The sequence below is a fragment of the Bufo gargarizans genome, unplaced genomic scaffold, assembly GCF_014858855.1.
Source record: "Bufo gargarizans isolate SCDJY-AF-19 unplaced genomic scaffold, ASM1485885v1 original_scaffold_1370_pilon, whole genome shotgun sequence".
Classification (NCBI taxonomy): Eukaryota; Metazoa; Chordata; class Amphibia; order Anura; family Bufonidae; genus Bufo; species Bufo gargarizans.
The window spans coordinates 176,204-199,515 of NW_025334326.1; the positions used below are offsets into that span (position 1 = coordinate 176,204).

The following is a 23,312-nucleotide window of genomic DNA, read 5'->3' on the forward strand; positions in this document are numbered from 1 at the left end:
AAGGCTTACATAATGACTTTCCTGTAGGGTCCAAGTCATGGAATTGGGTGGTCAGTTGTTGCCAGGGCCGTCTTTAATATTGATTGGACCCTGGGCAAGAGGTAGAACACAAGTGCCGCTGCCGCATTCATGGGTCCATACTTTATTAACTAAGTAGCAGGACATGTAGGGCATACATGGGGGATGTCCCTGCACTTACTATTATTTCTAGGTGCCGCTCCGTTGCGCTGCTGTGGCCCCTGTTACATTCTCCCATGCGGTATGCTAAGTAACAGCATCGGAACACCAGGGAGGAGACATCAGCTTCTGTCCCTGGGTGTTCCTTTTCCCAGGGAGAAGGAACGCCCACAGAGAAAAGCTGATGTCTTCTCCCTGGTGTTCCGATGCTGTTACCTAGCATACAGCGCAGGAGAAGGTAACGGGGGCCACAGCAGCGAAAGGAGCGGCACCCAGAAATAATAGTAAGTGCAGGGACATCCCCCATGTATGCCCTACATGTCCTGCTACTTAGTTAATAAAGTATTGACCCATGAAAGGTCCTCTAGTGGCCAGCGGGGCTCAAGAGGCAGTTGGTCAACGCATTTTGGGGGAAATGATACAGATCTGGAACTTTAAAGTAGAGCCTGTATAATATAGACACATGGGAGATCTGAAGGCACGTGTATATGGACAATCTTTGCATGGTTAGAAGATCCCACCACCATCTAATGGGCCTCCATGACATAGGTCTTAAAATACCTTCAATGTCTTGACATCCTTTCCAAATTTACTGTAGGATGACCACCTTGTGATGATTGCCGCATCCATTGAACCCACTAGAACTTTTGACAGCTCATGTTGGGCCTAGGAGTAGAAGAACCCCCCCATCCCTGAGATATGATGATAGAGGGAGATAGATGCAGCAGAATGGACAATCCCTGAGTTGCCAGCCTAAAGATATTCTAAGAGAACCATTGGAACAATGAATGTGGAGATCTCTGGATCCATGCAAGGTACAGGGCTGGTTCTAGCTTTGGTTGTAGCTTTTATATTAATCATGGGATACCCCTTTAAGGCAAGTAAGGTCGGTGGTAACTTCTCACCAGGTGAGTGATGATCTTCTAGGGATGGTAGTGAGATATTCCTGTTGGCTCCTTAGGTACGACTCATCCCTCAATAAACCAAATTCAAAAACATTTTTTATTTTTGGGACTAAATTCAAAATGTTTTCCTGAGACAATAAGGATGGAAACATGTCTGTGCACAAAGGAGCCACATACAACAGGGCTTATAGCGGAAGGGCTGCTTGATGGGCGGTGGCGCGAAAGTCTGCTTCATCTGCGTCCAATACAGATCACATGAGAGGGTAGCTGGCAAGGTTGGCAATGCCGCAGGCATTTCTTTTATCCCTGGCCATTAGGATGTAGCCTTTATTTCCCCAGGTATCGCCCCAGCTGTAGAGAGAAACCACACACAGTCATATAATACATAAGACGTCACATTGTCCTCTTCACAGCGCATGCTCCTTTAGCGACGCCCCTACTGAGGATGGAAATCTAAATCGACATCCTTTCTCTAAATCGGGGATGCTCAACCTGTTGTAAAACTACAACTCCCACCATGCCCTGCTGTAGGCTTTCTGGGCATGCTGGGAGTTGTAGTAGGTTGAGCATCTCAGCTCTAAATCTTAACTCCAGGCATGAATGATAAAATTCTGTCCACCTGCAGCCACCACTAGGGGGAGCTACATATAAACGCAATAATAAATCATTAAGCAACTGCTGGTAAGAGCATGTTATATGGTAAAGGGTTTAGCCATGACAAACATTTATCACCTATCTACTTAAATCCTTGGGACCCCCAAGATCACTAGAACGGGGGTCCCAATCCTTCTATTCTGGAGACATTTCAATGGCATGGTGGTCATGCTGCTCTACCACACCAGGGTGCTGCATACCTGTTCTTTATAATCCAGTATTTGTCCTTCTTCTGCACGCCATACCCGACAGCGAGGACAGCGTGGTTTATATCTTCTGGATTGCAATCTGCATCATAGTACACACCTAGAGCAAGAGGAAAACAACTACGGAAAATGTTTTTATGGGGCCAAAATAATAACACAAATATAATTATAATCCTATAATACTTGGAAGCAGAGCCACTAGGGGGCGCCGACACACTGCTGTTACAGGATATACACATGCAGAAGGAAGAACGCTTTCTCCAGTATGGCCTGTAGGTGGCACTCTTGTCTTCTTCATCAAGGAGTCCTATTTTGCATACGGTTCTCCCAGGGTGCATTACTCCATTCTCTGGAGTACTAATAGTGGGATTCAGGAAGTCATACCTTTACTGTAAAACTGGAAGCTTTGGAGGGTGGCATCGATGCCCACTGACACAGGCCCCACGGTGCCCACGGCCTTCTTCAGAGCCTTCTCGCTTCCTTGTGGCACCTCCTTGTAAGCCTTACATTTGGCCGCTCTGCCAGCTGTGGTGTAGTTACAGGGCTGATCCTAAAAAGCAGAAAAACATGAAAACAATGGAGGTGCAAAATTCCAAAATTCAATTTTTTTTATCGTGAGGTCCGCCAGGCCGACATGCCAGTCGTGGGTCATACGTTAAAAAGACTGGGGGCCAGCACTTCACCAGGAGGGGGTTTGGATGAAGGACCTGTTGGTGTTATTTCTATAGCGGGAGCAGAGGTAAGACTGTAACGCCCCAGAGGTGCATTACCACCTTTTACACCCCTCTACTATCTCTTATGGTCTTGCACATTGTGTATTTGTATTTCTGATTTTGTGACTGTTAAAATGTAATGTGCCTGGTTTACCAGCGGGTGGCAGCAGGCATGGCAGAGCTAGTTTGCCTAGAGTGGAACCTTCTGTCCATTCTTGCCCTGGGGAGGAGTTTTAGTCAGTGAGGAGTAGTTGAGAGTAGCCCTGTATGGGGAAGGCAGCAGGTCCTCGTCCCTGCTGGACGAGTCTTGCAGAAGTGAGTGTAGAGTACCTCCTCCGAGGGGAAGACTGTGTGTCAGCCAGCAGAGCACTGTCTGCTCTGCGGGAACAAGAGAAAAGAGCAAAGAGCCTCAGAAGCCAAGAGGAAAGGTTCCCTAGATAAAGACAAAGATACAGATAAAGAGTAAGACAGAGTCAGACCACAGAAAGTTAAGTACAGCAGAGAGGAAAAGTCTATTTAAAGGGAACCTGTCACCAGTTTTATGGTGTCCTAACTAAGGGCAACATAAATAAGTGACTGATTCTCTTAGCAAAATGCTGGGTCACTTTCTTTAATTGACCCAGTCAATCTGCCAACATGTTGTATTGAAAAGCTCCAGCTCATAATGATGAGTCATAAATATTCATGAGCTCCTGACTCTCCCCGCCCACCTGCTGCTGAGTGACAGTTTGTTTCCATATGAATCAGCAGCAGGTGGGCAGGGGAGTGGCTATAGCTCTGAATTAAAAATACGCTGGACTCAATGACATCACGCTGGACTCAAATCAGCTCATTAGCATGCGGCATCTTTGTGTGTATATTATGAGGTAACCATCTGTCACACCAGTAAGTGAATACATCTAAGGTATTTTTTAGTAGTTAATAATTGTATATAATTAGTTAGATTATAATCAAATATCCACATGACAGGTTCCCTTTAATCCTGATAGTACAGCAGAGGTCCAAAACCTGCTGGTAACCAAGATAAAGCTGGAAGATTGTTCCCTGATGAAAGTTTACTCAAGTAAAGCTTTTATTAACTTTAATACAAGTCTGGACTCAATTCATTTCTTCATCCCCCTCATCAACTATCCCATGCGCTGCTTCGGACGACAATATCCAGGTAGGAGCACCGTGACACATGCAGAGCCACACCTAAAGGGGCATTTTAGGCAACCCTTAGACTACTCTGGCATTCCTACACCTGGGTACCACTAACACCATCTACTTAGGAGGACTCTGTCCCTTGTTGCTGAAATGGCGTCACGACAGAAAACTTTCACTTTAAGGGACCCCATGGCAGCCCCCCCTTACCTCTGCTGCAAGACTACCGGGCGGCCAAAAGAGTGTGAAACGCGTGGTCTTACCAGTGCACCAGCTGATGTCGCTGGAGAGGGGGCATAGCCTGGTACCCAAGGCTAGTTATAACCGTGAACTGTTAGATTATTTCATATAGGGAGCTGTTATATGGTTGCCGTGTGTTGGTATTTTAGCACTGTACGGCAGTATTATTTGAGCACTGTTTGGTGGTATTATTTGATCTGTGTATAGCGGTATTATTTGAAGACTGTATGTTGGTATTATTTCAGCACTGTAAGATGGTATTATTTGAATATTGTATGCTGGCATTTTATGCCAGTATTATTTGAGCGCTATATGTTGGCATTATTTGAGTACTGCATGGTGTTATTATTTGAGCATTGTATGATGGTATTATTTCAGCACTCTGTGATGGAATTATTTGAGTACTGTATGGTAGCATTATCTGAGCAATGTATGGTGGTATTATTTGAGCACTATATGGTGGTATTATATCAACACTGTATAGTGGTAGTATTTGAGCTTTGTATGATGCTATTATTTAAGCACTCTGTGATGGTATTATTTGAGCACTATATGCTGGTATTATTTGAGCACTGTATGGTGGTGGTATTATTTGAGCACTGTATGGTAGCATTATTTGAGCATTCTCTGGTGGTATGTAGTGTTGAGCGAACCCCAACTGTAAAGTATGGGTACCTGGACCCTAACCTGAACTTTGCCGGAAAAGTTTGGGTTCGAGTTCGGTGTTCGGGCATTTAATAAAGCTTGTTGAAAGTCTGCAGGGCAGCCAATTAACAAGCTTTTAAGCTGTGTGCCCTTAGAAGCCATCACAGCCATGCCTAGTAATGGCATGGCTGTGATTGGCCAGTGCATCATGTGACCCAGCCTCTATATAAGCTGGATCCCGTGTAGCACCGCCCATCAGCTCAGAGTAGTGCAGGGACAGGAAGCAGGCAGCTGGAGTGAGGGACAGTGTTAGTGCAATTTTTTGTGGGTGCAATGCACCATCTTTGAACCCCTAACACAGAAAGCTAATCATAAATCTGGCTGTTAATTCTGTGGGTGACCTACAGGGATTTTTTTTATGGGTGCAATACAACATTGTACTTTGTACCCCTGACACACAAATAGAATAGTTAATCCGTCTGTTAGTTCGGTGCACGTCATATACCCATTTATTGCGTGAGGTACACCTGCACTGCATACGTGACAGGGAAATGAATATAGTTCCCTGGCGTGGCAGTTCTTCAGACAATGTGCTGACGACAAGACGCGAGTGGTTTGCACGCTGTGCAATCGGAGCCTGAAGCGAGGCATAAATGTTCTAAACCTGAGCACCACTTGCATGACCAGGCATCTAAGTGCAAAGCACGAGCTGCAGTGGAGTAGACACCTCAAAAACCACAAAAGATCTCTGGCTCTTCCTCTTCTGTTGCAGTCTTGGCCTCTTCCTCCCCTTCTGGAGTGACAGTGTCACCCAGCAAACAGAGGATGTGGCAGCAACACCACCACCATCACCAAGCATCTCCACAATGTCCCATGGAAGCGTTCAGCTCTCCATCTCCCAAACACTGGAGAGGAAGAGGAAGCACCCCCCTAATCACCCGCGATCCCTGGCCCTGAATGCCAGCATTTCAAAATTCCTGGCCTTCGAAATGCTGTCATTCCATCTGGTGGAGACGGAGACTTTTAAAAACCTTATGGCGGTGGCTGTCCCACAGTACGTGGTTCCCAACTGCCACTACTTTTCCAGACGAGCCATCTCTGCCCTGCACAACCAAGTGGCGGACCAACTTAGGTGTGCACTGAGCAACGCCATCTGAGGCAAGGTCCACATAACCACCAATACGTGGACCAGTAAGCACGGGCAGGGACATTATATCTCCCTAACAGCACACTAGGTAAATGCAGTGGCGGCTGGGCATGAGGCGGTTAGCAGTTTGGCGCATGTCCTTCCCCTACCGAGGATTGCAGGGAGCTTCTCTTTGCCTCCTGTTGCTTCCTCCTCCTACTCCGCATCCTCCTCTACCGGCTCCTCATCCGGTCAGCGTAACACCTTCACCACCAACTTCAGCACAGCCAGGGGTAAACGACAGCAGGCAGTTTTGAAACGTATCTGTTTGGGGGACAAACCCCACACCGCGCAGGAGCTGTGGACGGGCATGGAACAACAGACCGATGAGTGGTTTGTGCCAGTCAGCCTCAAGCCCGGCCTGGTGGTGTGCGATAATGGGCGAAATCTCGTAGCAGCTCTGGGCCTAGCCGGTTTGACGCACATCCCTTGCCTGGCGCATGTGCTGAATTTGGTGGTGCAGAGATTCCTGAAAATTGAGCCCGATATATCAGAGCTGCAGCATAAAGTGCGATCCGTCTGGGTGCGCTTTCAGCTTTCTCACCCTGCTGCTGCTCGCCTGTCTGCGCTGCAGCGTAACTTTGGCGTTCACGCTCACTGCCTCATATGAGACGTGCCCACCAGGTGGAACTGCACCTTGCACATGCTGGCCAGACTGTGCGAGCAGCAGCGGCAGGCACGGGTAAGACGCTCTGCGGAACAGCACCACTTCACCACCAATGACTGGGCCTCCATGTGGGACGTGTGGGACGTGTTTCGCTGTTTCGAGTACTCCAACAACATGGCCAGTGCCGATAACGCCGTCCTCAGCGTTACTATACCACTTCTATGCCTCCTTGAAAAAACGCTTCAGGCGATGATGGAAGAGGATGTGGCACAGGAGGAAGAGGGATCATTTCCACGGTTATCAGTCATTCACAAGTGGCTCCGAGGGTGGGTTCCTGCACCAACAGAGGCCAGGTACACAACTGTCCAGCCAGGGCACAGTTCTGGAGGATGTGGATGATGAGGAAGAGGAACCATGTTCACAGCAGGGTGTCACCCAAAGCAGCTCATGGGCATCATCGGAGCCTGGCTGGGGGGATGAAGAGGACACAGATGACACACCTTCCACAGAGGACAGCTTGTCCTTACCTCTGGGCACCCTGGCACACATGAGCGACTACATGCTGCAGTGCCTGCGCAACGACCGCCGAGTTGCCTACATTCTAACCAGTGCTGATTACTGGGTGGCAATCATGCTGGATCCCCGCTACAAGGACAACGTACCGTCCTTACTTCCGTCACTGTAGCGTGATCGGAAGATGCGTGAATACAAGCGCACTCTGGTAGATAAGCTGCTGATGGCATTCCCACCTGACAGCGGGGGCACAGTGGAAGCACAAGGCGAAGGCAGAGGAGGAGGAAGAAGTGGCTAAAGCAGCTGGGGCACCGCCAGCACCTCAGAAGGCAGGGTTAGCATGGCCAAAATGTGGAAAAGCTTTGTCAGCACGCCACAACGACCAGCACCACCAGCTGATATGGAACGTCTTAGCAGGAGGCAGCATTTCACCAACATGGTGGAGCAGTATTTGTGCACACGCCTACACGTACTGAATGACGGGTCTGCCCCCTTCAACTTCTGGGTCTCCAAATTGGGCATATGGCCTGAGCTTGCCGTTTAGGCCTTGGAGGTGCTGGACTGCCCTGCAGCCAGTGTATTATCTGAACGTGTATTCAGCACGGCAGGGGGCGTCATCACAGACAAGCGCAGCCGCCTGTCCACAGCCAACGTGGACAAGCTGACGTTCATTAAAATGAACCAGGCATGGACCCCACGGAACTTCTTTTGCAGCCCTCTAGCCCTTTCTATGACTTTTTTAGAGCCATTTTAGTGCCCCAAAGTTCAGGTCCCCATTGACTTTAATGGGGTTCGGGATAAAGTTCGGGTCTCGAACTTGAACTTTGCGGCGAACCCGAACTTCCAGGTGTTCGCTCAACCCTAGTGATATGTATTTTGTCTGGCACAGCTATATAAACACCTTACAGCATATTACGTCTGTAAATATAGTGGCAACCCAGTATAGCATTTTATTTAGGAAACTGTATGGAAGTATTATTTGGCTATTGTATGGCATTGTAACAGCTACAGTGGCCTCCTCTACCATATGTACACCATGGTCCTGTGGATAACAGGATAAGGTCACATCCCAAAAATCTAGTGGAAGGCTGGGAATATCTGGAGTTTCACAAGTAGTAAATGTCACTGAGACCTCCATTAATACGGGGAATCTAGCAGAACCTACAATGTGATGAAGACTCCGATCAAGCGGAAATCACAGAGGAAGTGAGAACCGTGACGAGCAGGAGGATGTGAAAATACCTCATGTGAAAGAACAGAGAGAAAAGCGTAAAGGGGCTGTACGCAAAAACATGGCCGCTTTCTTCCAAAAACAGCACCACACCATAATATGAAGTGCTCACCCCAAAATATTTATAAGGCATCAAATACCACCCAGAATATCGCTAAACCAATCAACCCAAGTTATTATCAATCACCCCTCCCAAGTTTGAAAGGTCACCAATAACAGATCACCACTTCGTGTTAATCAGTGCGATTTACATACATTACGTCCCATAGTGGAGAGCATCCACCAATGGACCCCTTACCTCATGCACAATTATCCAGCTTGGTGTCTCATAATCCTCTGTGCGTATGCTCAACGTAATGCTGGAGGACTACCAGATGGGTAAAGTGTATAATGGGCAAAATCAGCAGACTCAAGGGAAACCAAGAAGGAGAAAAGGCAAAAGATTTGAACAAAGTCATTTTGGATTTACTACTTGTGATTCTGAATCCACAGAAGAGTCGATTAAGTCAGTTCTTTTAGGAGGACAAAAGCAAAACAAAGATGGAAATCTAGACGGGGCGGAAGGAAGCACCATAGGACCAAGAAGAAATGCACCTTCACAAGTGTATCCGGGACGGACGAGAGAGACACGATGGAGAACAACGAGGCGCAATTTGAAGAATTAGAACAACTGGTGGTGAATATCTCCTCAGTTGACCTCACTAATGATCAGATCAATGTATTGAGTCGGGGATTAACCTTTTGTCCATCGTTACCAAGTGATTGGTTTGACATAGAATTAGATCTACAACGGTTTTTCAGGAGACTGCAATTAAAAGTTTTTTTTGCCTTGAATGCTGAGAAGGATGTTAAGCCAAGGGGACTGCTGATAATGATGAGAGTCTTTTGTGTTTTAGGATTTAGGCAAGAAAAAAAGTGCATTTGTCCCTCCGCATAATGAAACATACAGGAGTTAGTAAATAAACCGATTAGGGACCTTAGGGATCATAGTGGAGGTGAGTATAAAAGTAATATGTCACAACAGGAGAAGAATGCAATAAAGTCCCTGGAGTTGATTGAGACAATTACGATGAAACTGGCACCGGTGGTCGTAATGGACGCCAATAAATATATAAATGAGATACGGAGGCAATTGGGGGATGAGGAAGTTTATGAGGTGTTGAAAGGTGATCCTAAATTCGAAATTAAGAATGTTTTGGGGGTGATGATCGATGGAGCGTTGAATGAAGGAATTATAGATAGTGATTTGGGGAAGTATCTGAAGATACCATATCCAATCACGCTCATGCTATATATCCTCCCCAAAATTCATAAGAGTTTAATGGACCCCCCAGGTAGACCTATAGTCTCGGGTAGGGGATCAATTTTTACTAATATAGCCTTCTTTTTTGATAAGGTCTATGCTTTGAATGCCCCCTTATACATCAGGGACACTAAATCATTTTCTTTTGAAGTGACGTGACATTACAGTACCAAAGAGTTTTCTTCTGGTTTCCATTGATGTGGTCTCATTATACACGTCAATTGAACATGATGATGGTTTGAGGTCGATCGATGTGGTTTGTCGTCCAACTTTTGGAGGTGGTCCTGAAGAAGAATTATTTACCAACGGAAGCGAGGCACGGAAATGGGGTCTAATGTGGCCCCGACTTACGCCAACATCTATATGGCCGATGTGGAGGACAGGCGAGTGTACCGATCGACATTCATGGAGAGGACCCTGTGCTGGTGGCGCTACATTGATGACGTTTTTCTAATTTGGTCAGGCACAAGGGAGGAATTGGATTGTTTTCATTTACACCTGAATAGTGATATACCTGGATTACAGTTCACTAAAACGATGTCGGAAAATGAATTACAGTTTTTGGATTTTAAGGTACTGTATATGTAGAAGATGGTCAGATTAAAATGGATCTATATAAAAAACCCACAGATAGGAACAGCCTGTGGAAGTTTGATAGCAATCACCCTCGTAGGATGGTTGAATCGCTCCCATGGAGTCAACTATTTAGGGTTAGAAGAGTGGTATCTGATGAACAAAGGTTTTGTAAAAGAATTGATGAGATGTGTCGGAAATTTGTCAATAGAGGTTATCCACGTAGATTACTGCAGAAGACACAAAATAAGATCTTGATGGCAGATAGAGAATCCACATTACATTCTACATCCAAAACTGATGAGATACGGAGGATCACCCTGGGAACGTTGAGGAGAGGAGGTGACAGGGAGATTGCCACGGGTAGTACGGGGAAGGAAAGACAACCAAAGGGAACCACAACAAAACAACAACAGACTAGGCCCCAAACCTAGGGAACAAAGAGGTCACCGCCTAGCAATCCCTGATACTCTCCCTAAGCTGCTAACCACATGTGCAAATCTCAAAGGTAGAAATGCACATGCACAGGAACCTGAGACTGCTGAAACACTGCACCAAACCATCAGCTTAGGGAACAGGGAAAGAGGCAACCGGCTCCTTCCAAACTGAAGGAGCTAGTGTCTCCCTGAGGCCTAGTCAGAACAGACACACCAAGAAAGAGAAAAGGACTTAGCTTGAGAAGCAACTGGAACAGGAGAACCACCTCACAAGCAGAGCACTCCACAGAAGAACTATCAGCCGCAGGGAAACAAGTGAGAGGCGGAACATATAAAGAGCCACCTGACTGATAATGAGCAGCATCTGCGAAGGGGTGGAAACCTGTCAGCAACAATGAAAACAAGAGAGATCTGTCAGATAGACTCCTGAGTCTTGCGTCTATCTGAACTTCTAAGATCTCTCCCATGGCCGGTGGTGACAGAGATGATCTTGAGGAAAAAATAATTGAAATGGATCTTTACTCTGTGGTCATTACAGCCTTATGGCTTAAATATAGAATTCAATGTAAGTGGTATAGAGTAGGATATCTTTGTCAGTTTAGTTTTTTTAGGCCATAAGTTTTTAACCCCTTTTTTTATGTAATATTTTATTTTGTTTAATTTCTATAGGTGGAGAGAGATCGAGGCTGGACCCTTATCATTCACAAATTGATACAGTTGGCGATCTTTAAATTGTTATTGAACATGATATTCTCAAATTAGAGCGCTCATCTTAGCTGGATTTACATCGTGGAATGGATTGTGTGATCGGCGGGATCCTATTGGTTATAATTGGGGGAGTGCCTCTATCCCCATCGTTACGTGATGCCATGTAGATTCAGCCACGCGAGATGGAGGTGGTTGTGGCGAATATAAAGCGCGAGATGCGATCATGTGATTGGAGTTTGATCACATGATCTGCTGACATCATGAAGGGGTGTAACTGTTTAGGCTCTGGCCGTTTGATATACATCAATGTGGTGGTGACCCAGCTGATGATGAGCTAGGTGGTCATGTGATCATGAGTTGATCACATGACCTGATTGCTGATTACAGAGGAAGGAGCGTTACGTTGAGCATGCGCAAAGAGGATTATGAGACGCCAAGCTGGATAATTGTGCATGAGGTAAGGGGTCCATTGGTGGATGCTCTCCGCTATGGGACGTAATGTGTGTAAATGGCACTGATTAACACGAAGTGGTGATCTGTTATTGGTGACCTTTCAAACTTGGGAGGGGTGATTGGTTTAGCGATATTGTGGGTGGTACTTGATGCCTTATAAATATTTTGGGGGGAGCACTTCATATTATGCTTGACAAAGACTACATAGTAGTGGAAACGTTGCTGCTTTTTATGAGCCTTTTTGTAAATTTTTTCATGGACTAACTATCAATAACGAATCAATCTATCAATGTCCACCAGCAGAATAGTGAGTGCAGCTCTGGAGTATAATACAGGACGTAACTCAGGATCAGTACAGGATAAGTAATGTATGTACACAGTGACTGCGCCAGCAGAATAGTGAGTGCAGCTCTGGAGTATAATACAGGATGTAACTCAGGATCAGTACAGGATAAGTAATGTATGTACACAGTGACTGCGCCAGCAGAATAGTGAGTGCAGCTCTGGAGTATAATACAGGATGTAACTCAGGATCAGTACAGGATAAGTAATGTAATGTACACAGTGACTGCACCAGCAGAATAGTGAGTGCAGCTCTGGAGTATAATACAGGATGTAACTCAGGATCAGTACAGGATAAGTAGTGTATGTACACAGTGACTGCACCAGCAGAATAGTGAGTGCAGCTCTGGAGTATAATACAGGACGTAACTCAGGATCAGTACAGGATAAGTAATGTATGTACACACTGACTGCACCAGCAGAATAGTGAGTGCAGCTCTGGAGTATAATACAGGATGTAACTCAGGATCAGTACAGGATAAGTAATGTATGTACACAGTGACTGCGCCAGCAGAGTAGTGAGTGCAGCTCTGGAGTATAATACAGGATGTAACTCAGGATCAGTACAGGATAAGTAATGTATGTACACAGTGACTGCACCAGCAGAATAGTGAGTGCAGCTCTGGAGTATAATACAGAACGTAACTCAGGATCAGTACAGGATAAGTAATGTATGTACACAGTGACTCCACCAGCAGAATAGTGAGTGCAGCTCTGGAGTATAATACAGGATGTAACTCAGGATCAGTACAGGATAAGTAATGTATGTACACAGTGACTACACCAGCAGAATAGTGAGTGCAGCTCTGGAGTATAATACAGGATGTAACTCAGGATCGGTACAGGATAAGTAATGTATGTACACAGTGACTGTACCAGCAGAATAGTGAGTGCAGCTCTGGAGTATAATACAGGATGTAACTCAGGATAAGTAATGTATGTACACAGTGACTCAGTTTTGTACTTAGATTATTTCTATCTAATGGCTATACAATGATGATGAAAGATGGACATACCCTTTAAGTATGAGTGATCTTGGAAAAGCCGAGTGATAACCCATATGAGAGCTGCAATTTCTACCATGTGAACTGAGCGCATCACCGGTACTTACCTCTCCAACATAAGGATAGGCTTCCTCTGAGTCAATCCCTTTATTGTCCCTCACATACTCAAAGGCGTTGGTCATGAAGCCTCCTCCACATCCATCATTCTTCGTGACACAATCTACAAGGTTCTGGGGGCTGAGGACATTCAGTTTTCCAGTTTTTTCTTCAGTTGTCCTTCCAAAGCTCCTACAGAGCTAAAAGCCCAACATGACCCACAGGATCCCTGAAACAGAAGCAAAAGAATAGCGGAAAATCTGGTGGCTTGTGGTGTAATGCGAAATATATATCAGAAAACGTTATATTAGGCGATTTTTGGGGCTGCTAAATTGATGACTCTCAGCATTCCTGCCGATCAGTTTACTAGCAAGTGCCGCCCCTTTAATTACTGTTGGTATTGGTCATGTCTGGTACTTGAATGGGGCTGAGATGCAGCGAGCTGCAGTACCAGGCACAGCCACAGCTGTACGATGGCGCTGTGCCTGGTAAACAATGTAGTGTACTGGACTAATCTCAAAGAATGACGTAAGGATAGACCATTTTAGTAATCCCAAAAAACCCTAGTATAAATTAAATGCTAATTCTTTCTTAAAGGGACGTTGTTGTCTCACCTGATTCCTGACTGGTGTGACGTAACCTTTTTTCCTGTAGTCAATGGAGTCTGGGAGGGCACCTGTCCCATCATCATCATCATCGATAGTGTTGTTCCTGGCTCTGCCTCGGGAAGAAACTTTGAGACCTGTCATTGTCCTTGAGACTTCTTCACTGGTCTAAAAGGGAATAAAATTATAAATGAATTACAAAAAATCACCGTCCGAGTTAGCCCCTAAAATTGAGAAACTGAGGAACGTTCGAGGTGTCTTCGATTAGCAGGATCTCATCTGGAGTGATTTAGGGCTGCCTTTAGATGACCACTCTTGGGACATGCCTCCACCTTGGTCCTATGTCCTCGATGGACAGTGGTGGCTGGTTACCTTTAAACCCCCCAGTGTACACCGGACCCTTAGGATCCATAAAATGCTAATGGCCACAGATTGGACGGATAGTACACTTGACTTGTAGAGATGTCATGGTAGCCACTTACCATATCTCCTAACTGGTTCATGGCCAGCTCATAGGTATGTAGCCCTTGGAAATACTCCATGTTGTGGTGGATGATGAACTTGTAGTTCTTCTCCCAGATCAAGCGCCTCGTCAACTCGTCAACCTATAAAAGATAGATGGATCTGATTAACTAGTCAAAAGGCTCTTGTGTTTCTTGTAAGTTCAACCCACATAATACTGCCTTATAGTGCCAGATAATCCTGCCATATACAGCCCACATAACACCACTATATAGTGCCCAAGTAATAGGCAGTATTGAAATATAAAACCCAAATAAATACTGCCATGTACATGCCATATAATACTGCAATTCCGTTTTTAAATAATGCTGCCCTATACAGCCCATCTAACAAACAATGGGCAGTATCAAAATATAAAAAAATACTACCGTGTAGTTGCTATATATAATACCATAATTGAGTTTCTAAATAATACTACTATATACAGCCTATATAACACCACCATATATTGCCCAAATAATAAACAGTACTCAAATATAAAATCTAAACAAAATACTGCCATGTAGTTGCCACATAATACTGTAATTCAGTTTTCAAAGAATGCTGACATATAGTGCCCAAATAATATGCAGTATTCAAATATTAAAAAATGATGCTATGTAGTCACCATATCATACTGTGATTGAGGTTCCAAATAATACTGCCACACATAGCCTACATTACACCACCATATATTGCCCATATAATCAACAGTATCCAAATATAAAGTCTGAAAAATATTGCCATGTAGTTGGCATATAATACCGTAATTCAGTTTTCAAATAATGATGCCATATACAGCCCACATAACACCACCATATAGTGCCCAAATAATACGTAGTATCCAAATATAATAAATACTGTAATGTAGTTGCCATTTAATACTGCAATTGAGTTTCCAAATAATACTGCCATATACAGCCTACATAATACCACCATATATTTCCCAAATAGTAGGCAGCATCCAAATATAACATTTGAAAAAATACTGCCATGTAGGTACCATATAATACCGCAATTCAGTTACCAAATAATATAGATATATACACATAAATAATAATACTTGAGGGAGTTCAATTCTATCACCTTGTAAATGAGGGCTCTGGGCAGTTGCCCAGTTTGCCTCCCCCTAAATCTGGCCCTGCCACATAGAAGGCGCAGGTACTGCCTCTGTGTTCTGTCCTTGGCGTACATATAGTAACTTACCTTTCCATTGTATTGCTTCTGATATGTTCTTTTCCACTGCTCCCATTCTGAGTCCAGTGTGTCTTCTAAGAATCGGCCAGCGCTCACCAGTGGAAGAACCAAAAGCGCTAGGTAGAGGATCATCATGCTACAGGAAGACAAGAATGACATCATCAGGAGGTGTACATTTGAAGGACAACTGGTAGGTGGTGATGGAGGACAATAAGGTCATAAAAGTTCTTCTACAATAGTCTATAAGTATAAGGGTAAGGTTGTACGCACACAAATAACACTAAAACCTTAGGTACTTTCCTTAAACTGTCTAATAAATCCAAAATATTTCATAATTCAGCATCTGTAAGCTCAGATAAAAGGAATAATATAATCTACATACTTCATTAATCTAAGTGTCAAGATGAATCATCTGCCAACCAGTAGATATCCGAATGTACTGTACTTCCTGCAGCCTCTGCGCTGCCAGCATCACCATCCTTTCTTCCACTGCCGCCATATCTTCTCCATCTCCCTCCCCCCACGTTAAAATATCATCTACCTTAGCATCTTACCTCCCAACACAGAAACTTTGTGTGCTTAGTTTAACTTCTGGAAAAACTTCTTCGCCGGCACAGTGAAACCAAATATCTCTACGGGCACAGACCCGGCAGTCGCACCTCAGTGAATCTTACAAGGACGTTTTTGGGGACAGAAACCTTGCTCTGCTGCTGAACACTTTCGGTTGTAGAGAGAAGTGAAATCTTAGCCAGAAGTTTTGTATGAATCAGGCGGTCACGAGACGCTGTGTGGTGGGATGTCCACAGCTGGTTATACTTATAGATCAGTCAAACAAAAGAAAAACGCCCCTAAATTCCTGGATCGAATCTGAAAACAAGACCTCAGATCTCCTTAACAGGAGCCAACACGTGACTAAGTAACTTCTAGTAAGCTTTATCTGTTTCTGGACAAGCTGGGTGCCTATCAAAATGGCTGCTGTGACCACTAGTGTGGAGCTACAGGACTAATTGCTCCCCAGTGACTTATCCACCGATGTACCAACCTAACATGCCCACTGTCCTCTCACCGCTCTTGGTGGCCCTCGCATGTATCTCTTTGACACGTTCTGACATAGGTGGACAAGTGTAATAACCGTCATGATGATCACCACCAGGGCCGACCTTAGGGGTGTGCGACCTGTGCTGTAGAACCCGACTGAAGCGGGCTTGATAGAAGTCCTGGTATCCACCACCACTATGAACTTTTTAGCACTGTTCTAAGATTGATTTATATACAGGGCGGTATTATTTGGCAGTATTTATATTGCGTAACTCCATACTTTACATTATATTTGCAGCGTATGGCAGTGGCAGCTCTGTATAGCGCTGTATACCATATCAGAGGCACCAAATTAGGGTATCGCACAGGGTAGCACCCAACATATGGCCAACCGTAGTGAATAAAAGCGCTACTACACTGTCTCTTGTGCCATTATTCCTTTAATAGAACACTTTAATCTTCTCCGACAACCAAGCTCCTGCAAGGGACGCGTCTTGGTTCTGGTGTTGTGGTTGTGCCTGGAGTTACAGCTTCATCCCATTCAATTGAGCTGCAGTACCAGTCACGGCCACTATGCGGAGTATGGAGCTGTGCAGTATGGATCAGCATAAACAGCGAAGGGCTCATGGTGCACCATGGTTCCTTTAAACGAGGATGTCATTGTAGTGGTAGGACATTTTTATGACTGTCCTCATGTGACATTCTTATTAACTGTATTAGTTCCCGATATCAGACGCTCATTACCAGAAGAAATCCCACCAAATCTTACATGGACGTTTCGCAAGAACGCCTTCAGCTTCCTTATGTAGAAATAGACACTGACTTGAGTTTACTGAGATTACTGACAATTGGGATATTTTTAGACTTGTCAAGGGACGATGGAAGTTGTCATTTTGCAACAGCCGGAGAGCCAAGGTTGGGGGTTACTGTGGTAAGTGACAGGCCCTAACAGGCCACATTAATGTTGCACCGGGGTCCAAAGTGGTCTAAGACAGTTCCGAGTCACCAGCGGAGGCAGAGCAGACCCGGGTCGGTAAGATCGTGCACGCACCACATCACAGTGTTGGCGCCTAGAGACTGAGACCAGGCCTGTAGTTAGTTAGTTAGGGTCTCTGTTTGTGTCAGGCCACAAGTGTTACTACTGTTCATTGCAAGGACTCCATAACTTAAAGTGACATTTCACATTGTAGGGCTGATAAACTCCCCACAAACTCAAGCCAGGCTGGCGTTTTGCTCAGAAGGAATACTCAGGCACATGCTACAACACCAGTTATGGGAGGGGGAATCCTATAGAGCTTTGTAAGATTGTAAGCTGTTGCGCTGCACCGCAGGCTAGCCTGTACCACACACCCATACAGTTATTCTTGTTTTTTAGGGTAATACCAGGTAAGGTGTGGCAGTTTAGTCATGCCTGCCAGTAGGTAAATTACCCCGCTTTCCTCCTGCATCCATCGGAGGGCGCCGCACTGTGCAGCACAAGGGTCTCAGCCTTCGGGGTGCGTGTACGTAAATTTATTGTGTGTTTCAAGCATTTGTGTTTATTACCACGTTTAAGTAAAATTCTGTTTTGGCAAAAGCTGGTGGTGGAGTTGTTTTCCTCATTCGGGACTTCGCTGTATCCTGGGGAGCCCACCCCGATACACGGCTTACACATGGGCAGTTATACTGATGGACAGCGACCAAGAAGCGTAACAGCGCCACCTGGAGTGAATAGCAACCGAGCAGTGTAAGGCCTCTTTCCCACGAGTGTGACGGATTAGGTCCGGATGCGTTCAGTGAAACTCGCACCATTTTGCAAGCAAGTTCAGTCAGTTTTGTCTGCAATTTCGTTCAGTGCAATTGTGCAATGCGTTTTGACGCGTTGTTCACGCGCGTGATAAAAAACGGAAGGTTTACAAACAACATCTCTTAGGGCTCTTTCACACTTGCGTTCTTTTGTTCCAGCATAGAGTTCCGTCGTCGGGGCTCTATGCCGGAAGAATCCTGATCAGGATTATCCCAATGCATTCTGAATGGAGAGAAATCCGTTCAGGATGCATCAGGATGTCTTCAGTTCCGGAACGGAACGTTTTTTGGCCGGAGAAAATACCGCAGCATGGTGCGCTTTTTGCTCCGGCCAAAAATCCTGAAGACTTGCCGCAAGGCCGGATCCGGAATTAATGCCCATTGAAAGGCATTGATCCGGATCCGGCCTTAAGCTAAACGTCGTTTCGGCGCATTGCCGGATCCGACGTTTAGCTTTTTCTCAATGGTTACCATGGCTGCCGGGACGCTAAAGTCCTGTTTGCCATGGTAAAGTGTAGCGGGGAGCAGTATACTTACCATCCGTGCGGCTCCCGGGGTGCTTCAGAGTGATTTCAGGGCGCCCCACGCACATGGATGATGTGATTGCATGGCACGTCATCCATGCGCATGGGGCGCTCTGACGTCATTCTAGAGCGCCCCGGGAGCCGCACGGACTGTAAGTATACCGCTCCCCCGCTCCCCACTACTACTATGGCAACCAGGACTTTAATAGCGTCCTGGCTGCCATAGTAACACTGAACGCATTTTGAAGACGGATCCGTCTTCAAATGCTTTCAGTTCACTTGCGTTTTTCCGGATCCGGCGTGTAATTCCGGCAAGTGGAGTACACGCCGGATCCGGACAACGCAAGTGTGAAAGAGCCCTTAGCGACCATCAGTGAAAAACGCATCGCATCCGCACTTGCTTCCGGATGCGATGCGTTTTTCACTGAAGCTTTATTCACTTCTATGGGGCAGAATATAGAACATGCTGCGTTTTTCACGTAACGTAGAACTGATGCGTGAAAAAAAACGCTCATGTACACAGACTCATTGAAATGAATGGGTCAGCATTCAGTGCGGGTGCTATGCGTTCACGTCACGCCTGCACGGAAAATTTGCTTGTGTGAAAGGGGCCTTAGCTATATTTTTTATGGTTCCATTTGGGGTTATATATAACTTGTTGATTAACTTTTATTAACTCTTTTTGAGATGGATGAAAACACCAACAATTCCCCCAGTGGTTTTTTTATTTATTTTTTGCTTTGCGTCAGAGGACATGCCCTTTCCTGGCACCGTTGCAGAAATAAATCTGTGCCTGCATGAATGGCAGCGTGGCCTTCCACTGAAAAAACAGAATTTAATCGCAACACAACTGACTGAACTTGCTTGCAAAATGGTGCGAGTTTCACTGAACGCATCTGGAGCCAATTCGTCACATTCGTGTGAAAGAGGCCTAATTCTGCCCAAAAAAAGAGTCCTCAAACAATGAGGAAAAAAAATGTAAAAAAAATGCAGCGTCCTTAAAGGGTTAAACAAAAACTTTTTTCAGCATAGTTTTTGTTTTAAGATGAAGCAGCAGATCACGTCTGTGAATGTAATGCATCGTCATCTGCGAATGTGCTGAACTCAGCGACTTGTCATAAGACCAAGAGATCAGACATCTACAAATGATTGGTAAGAGGTTGGAGCGGTGAGAGGAATGGGCAAACATTCACAGACCGGATTATAGAGTTACTTAAGTAAAAGATCTACAGGGTGTAACTCATTGCAGCATTGTCCCTCCTGAAGAAGAGCCTAGCTACATCCTTGGACTAGTTACAGATGTATGATCAATGAAAATGATCAGCTGGTACTTGTAGTACTTCAGCATTCTCAAACAGTGGCACTTCTAGGTTAATGCAGGTGCTACACTTTAAATATTGTGTATTATACATCCTGCTTGGACATAACACCACACATCTGCATCCCAGTGGTGGGCCATCTTAAGCCCTTCCCTTTCTCCTTCTAGGCATGCCCCCAAACATCACATAATCGTGCAAGAAAGTTCTGCAAAAATGAGTTCCTTCTATTCACTGGTTTATCTGTGCTGCCATGGGTGGGGGGTGCAAATTGCATCCTTATTTGCCCAAGGCTTGGCACGGGGGTAGTGGGTACGGTAGCTTTTATGAGGGGGAAGGAGCAATAGAAAATTGAATGCAGATTGCCAGAAGACCAGGGAAAGGTAGAAGAGACAAAGACGAAGGAGGGGAGAAAATAATCACAAGCTTCCCAGTAATGAGGGGTGAGGAGGACGTATTTTGCCACAGTTGCTGGTTTTGCCCCCTACCAACAGGGGGCAGCTCAATGGTTGATCAGGAGGTGACCCCAGCCCCGTCACCTATCTACGTTATAGATTGGATAGTGAATGAAAATACAGGATTAGAATGAGACGAGAGGGCAGGAAGATGAAGTCAGTACCTGGAGAGTGAGGCCGCTTTCTTCTTCTCCCTGAAAGCCTGCCTGCATCTGCTACAGCAGAGTTAGACTGAGCTGCATGTGGGCTGATCCCTTCCAGGAAGTCCAGCCGGGGAATTCTGAGCAGCTGGAAACTGCAGAGTTATTACAATAACAATCAGAGAGCGAACGTTATAAACCAGTCCCTGACTACCTAAAACTCAAGACGCCAATGTGGCTGAGCTGGAGTTACTGGCTACAGAGATAAACTGAAGGATAGCATTACCACTGTCATCAGCTAAAGGGTGTTGATCCTACACCCAAGTAAGCCAGAAGGTGGGACCATCAGTGAAAAATCTCCTCATAGAATTATTTTTATCTGAAGCTCTCATTCAGAGAAGAATTCCAATTAAAAAGGGTTCTCCAGTCTCATTATTCAAATTTTCCCCCCACTGACTATTTTGTGCCTCGTATACCTGTTTTCCATATCAGCACTTTCCTTCCCCTGTTCTCAGCATCACTGCATCCTGGCAGGATGTTTACATGCAGAACTTCCTGTTTTTATCAGCTTCCTGCTGGGTTTTCTAACCATCTCCAGCATGCTTGACTCTGTAATGTTTCTCAGGTCTTGCTCCGCCTAACTAATATGGAGAGCGGAGGTGTAGGGGGCATGACTACTGTAGAGGGAACAGTGTGGCAGATGGAGAAAGTTGTAGAAAGGAAGTTCTGCATGGAAACATCCTGCCAGGGTGCAGTGATGCTGAGAACAGGGGAAGGAAAGTGCTGGCATGGAAAACAGGTTCCTGGGGCAGAAGTATGCAGTGTTGGGGGTACTCTGCAGAGATAAAAAAAAAATCATTATGAAACCTGAGAACCCCTTTATGGGTAGGTTTATGGACTTTTCTTTTAATCTCACTTGAGGACTTCTATGAGCTTGATCGCTCATATAATACACTGGCAGTGTATTATGTCTATCAGTGTTTTACTGACAGGTATCCTATTACATCCCTATCGGGGGAGGGCAATGGAGCAACAGAAGGAGCTCCAGCTATGGTGTATTGTTTAGAGCTCCATTTTCTATAAAACTGGCCCTACAGACATTTAGGGCAATTTCACAAATATCTATTGGTAGAGTACTACATGAGCCCTTAGCCATTGCCCTAATTCTTGATTTGTCAGTCCATGTATAGCTGGTAGACGATAAAATCTCAATTTTTCTGTGGAATATACTGAATACCATAATATGGAGGCGGGGGGATACTATTCTCCATTGGAAGGTCCCAGAAAAAACAGTTTGTCTTCTCACTTTGAGGCACATCACTGTTAGCAGTCACTGCCACTTTAAGTGGTACATGAGCATAATAGTTACAGTCTTTACAGTAGAAGAGACATCAGCTTGATGTTTTCTCACAAACTTGGTGGCCACAGTCTCTGTACAGATTTAGGTAACCGTTTAAGTCTTTTCTTGTGGCCTAATGGTCACGTCATGCCCAAAATGGCTGACGGCTATTGCCTCAACCATCTGTTCCGCTATGAAATTAAGGGAAGCTACTCCCTACCACAATGTAATACGCCTGACATTAATTTTGGGGTTGCACCATATGCTTGTACACAATGCCTCTGACCTCCAGGAGGTCTTTGTGACTATCCCTGACCTTCAGGTTATCTGTGTCTCCAGAATTACCATGACCAACCTAGCATAACACTAACACTTCCGGATTTTCCACAGATCATATATTGACTTGATAGATTTACATTCCCCAATGCAAAGAGGAAATTACTCGAAACATTTCATGCATCATTCCAGGTTGAATTTATGACATGGCTTTGTAGAAGTTCTCACAAACCACAGGGTCTTGTTTGGCCATCAGTTGTCCTATATAGCTTCTAGAAGAGGCTCCATTGGGCTAGAGTACTAAGCAGGTAAGGTTGTGCTATAGGGGGCACAACACATAAAATAGGGTCAAATTAGGCAAATATCCCCAAACCAGCTACTAAGATTTAATGTCCTTCAGCTTCCCAAAGTTGAGAACTTCCACAACCGCTATAGTTCAGAGGACAATGCTCAAATAAACTGGATAGATGAAGTTTGAAATCTATAATTTTTGTACTACTAGGCATTTTGGGGCCAAGGGTACCTTTGAGACGTGTTTCCAAACCAAAATAAAATTTATTCCAAGCTTTAATTATCCTTGGCGTGTATTTTTATGATTACTTGACCTCTGGACACAAAGCAGAGTCTGTGCAAATCCTCAACCGGTTTTATGACTTTCCTCTGTGACGTTTCTATCCCCTTAGGTTACTCCTCCATCGATGATTCAGTTTATGAATTCAAGATTCTGTCTCTATTTCACTGTCGAGGGGGCAGCCTCTATAAACTGGTTAAGGGGGATCATAGGAACCTAGAGGTGGGGCATGCACATACCAGATATCAGGCTCAGAGGTTCTGATATTTTGGGGGGCAGGAAGATTTAAGGGAACTACAATCTAGGATGCAGTTAGATACGATGGAGCAGAAGACCATTTGGCCTTAAAGAAAATTATTACCTATCCATGCCATAGGGGATTACAGATCGGTGGTGTCTGACTGCTGGGGGTGTTGAGCATTCTATTCA

At 45.1% G+C, this 23,312-nt stretch overlaps 1 protein-coding gene across 1 annotated transcript; it reads right to left on the bottom strand.

Annotated features, from left to right (window-relative positions):
* Positions 1 to 1,160: 1,160 nt before the first annotated feature.
* Positions 1,161 to 16,219, bottom strand: LOC122923215 (cathepsin K-like). The gene is given in 9 exon segments (XM_044273965.1): positions 1,161 to 1,433; positions 1,937 to 2,042; positions 2,327 to 2,492; positions 13,148 to 13,305; positions 13,308 to 13,365; positions 13,751 to 13,909; positions 14,224 to 14,346; positions 15,449 to 15,575; positions 15,994 to 16,219. Coding segments are annotated over 8 exon segments (996 nt in total). The 5' UTR covers position 15,575; positions 15,994 to 16,219; the 3' UTR covers positions 1,161 to 1,333.
* Positions 16,220 to 23,312: the final 7,093 nt, after the last annotated feature.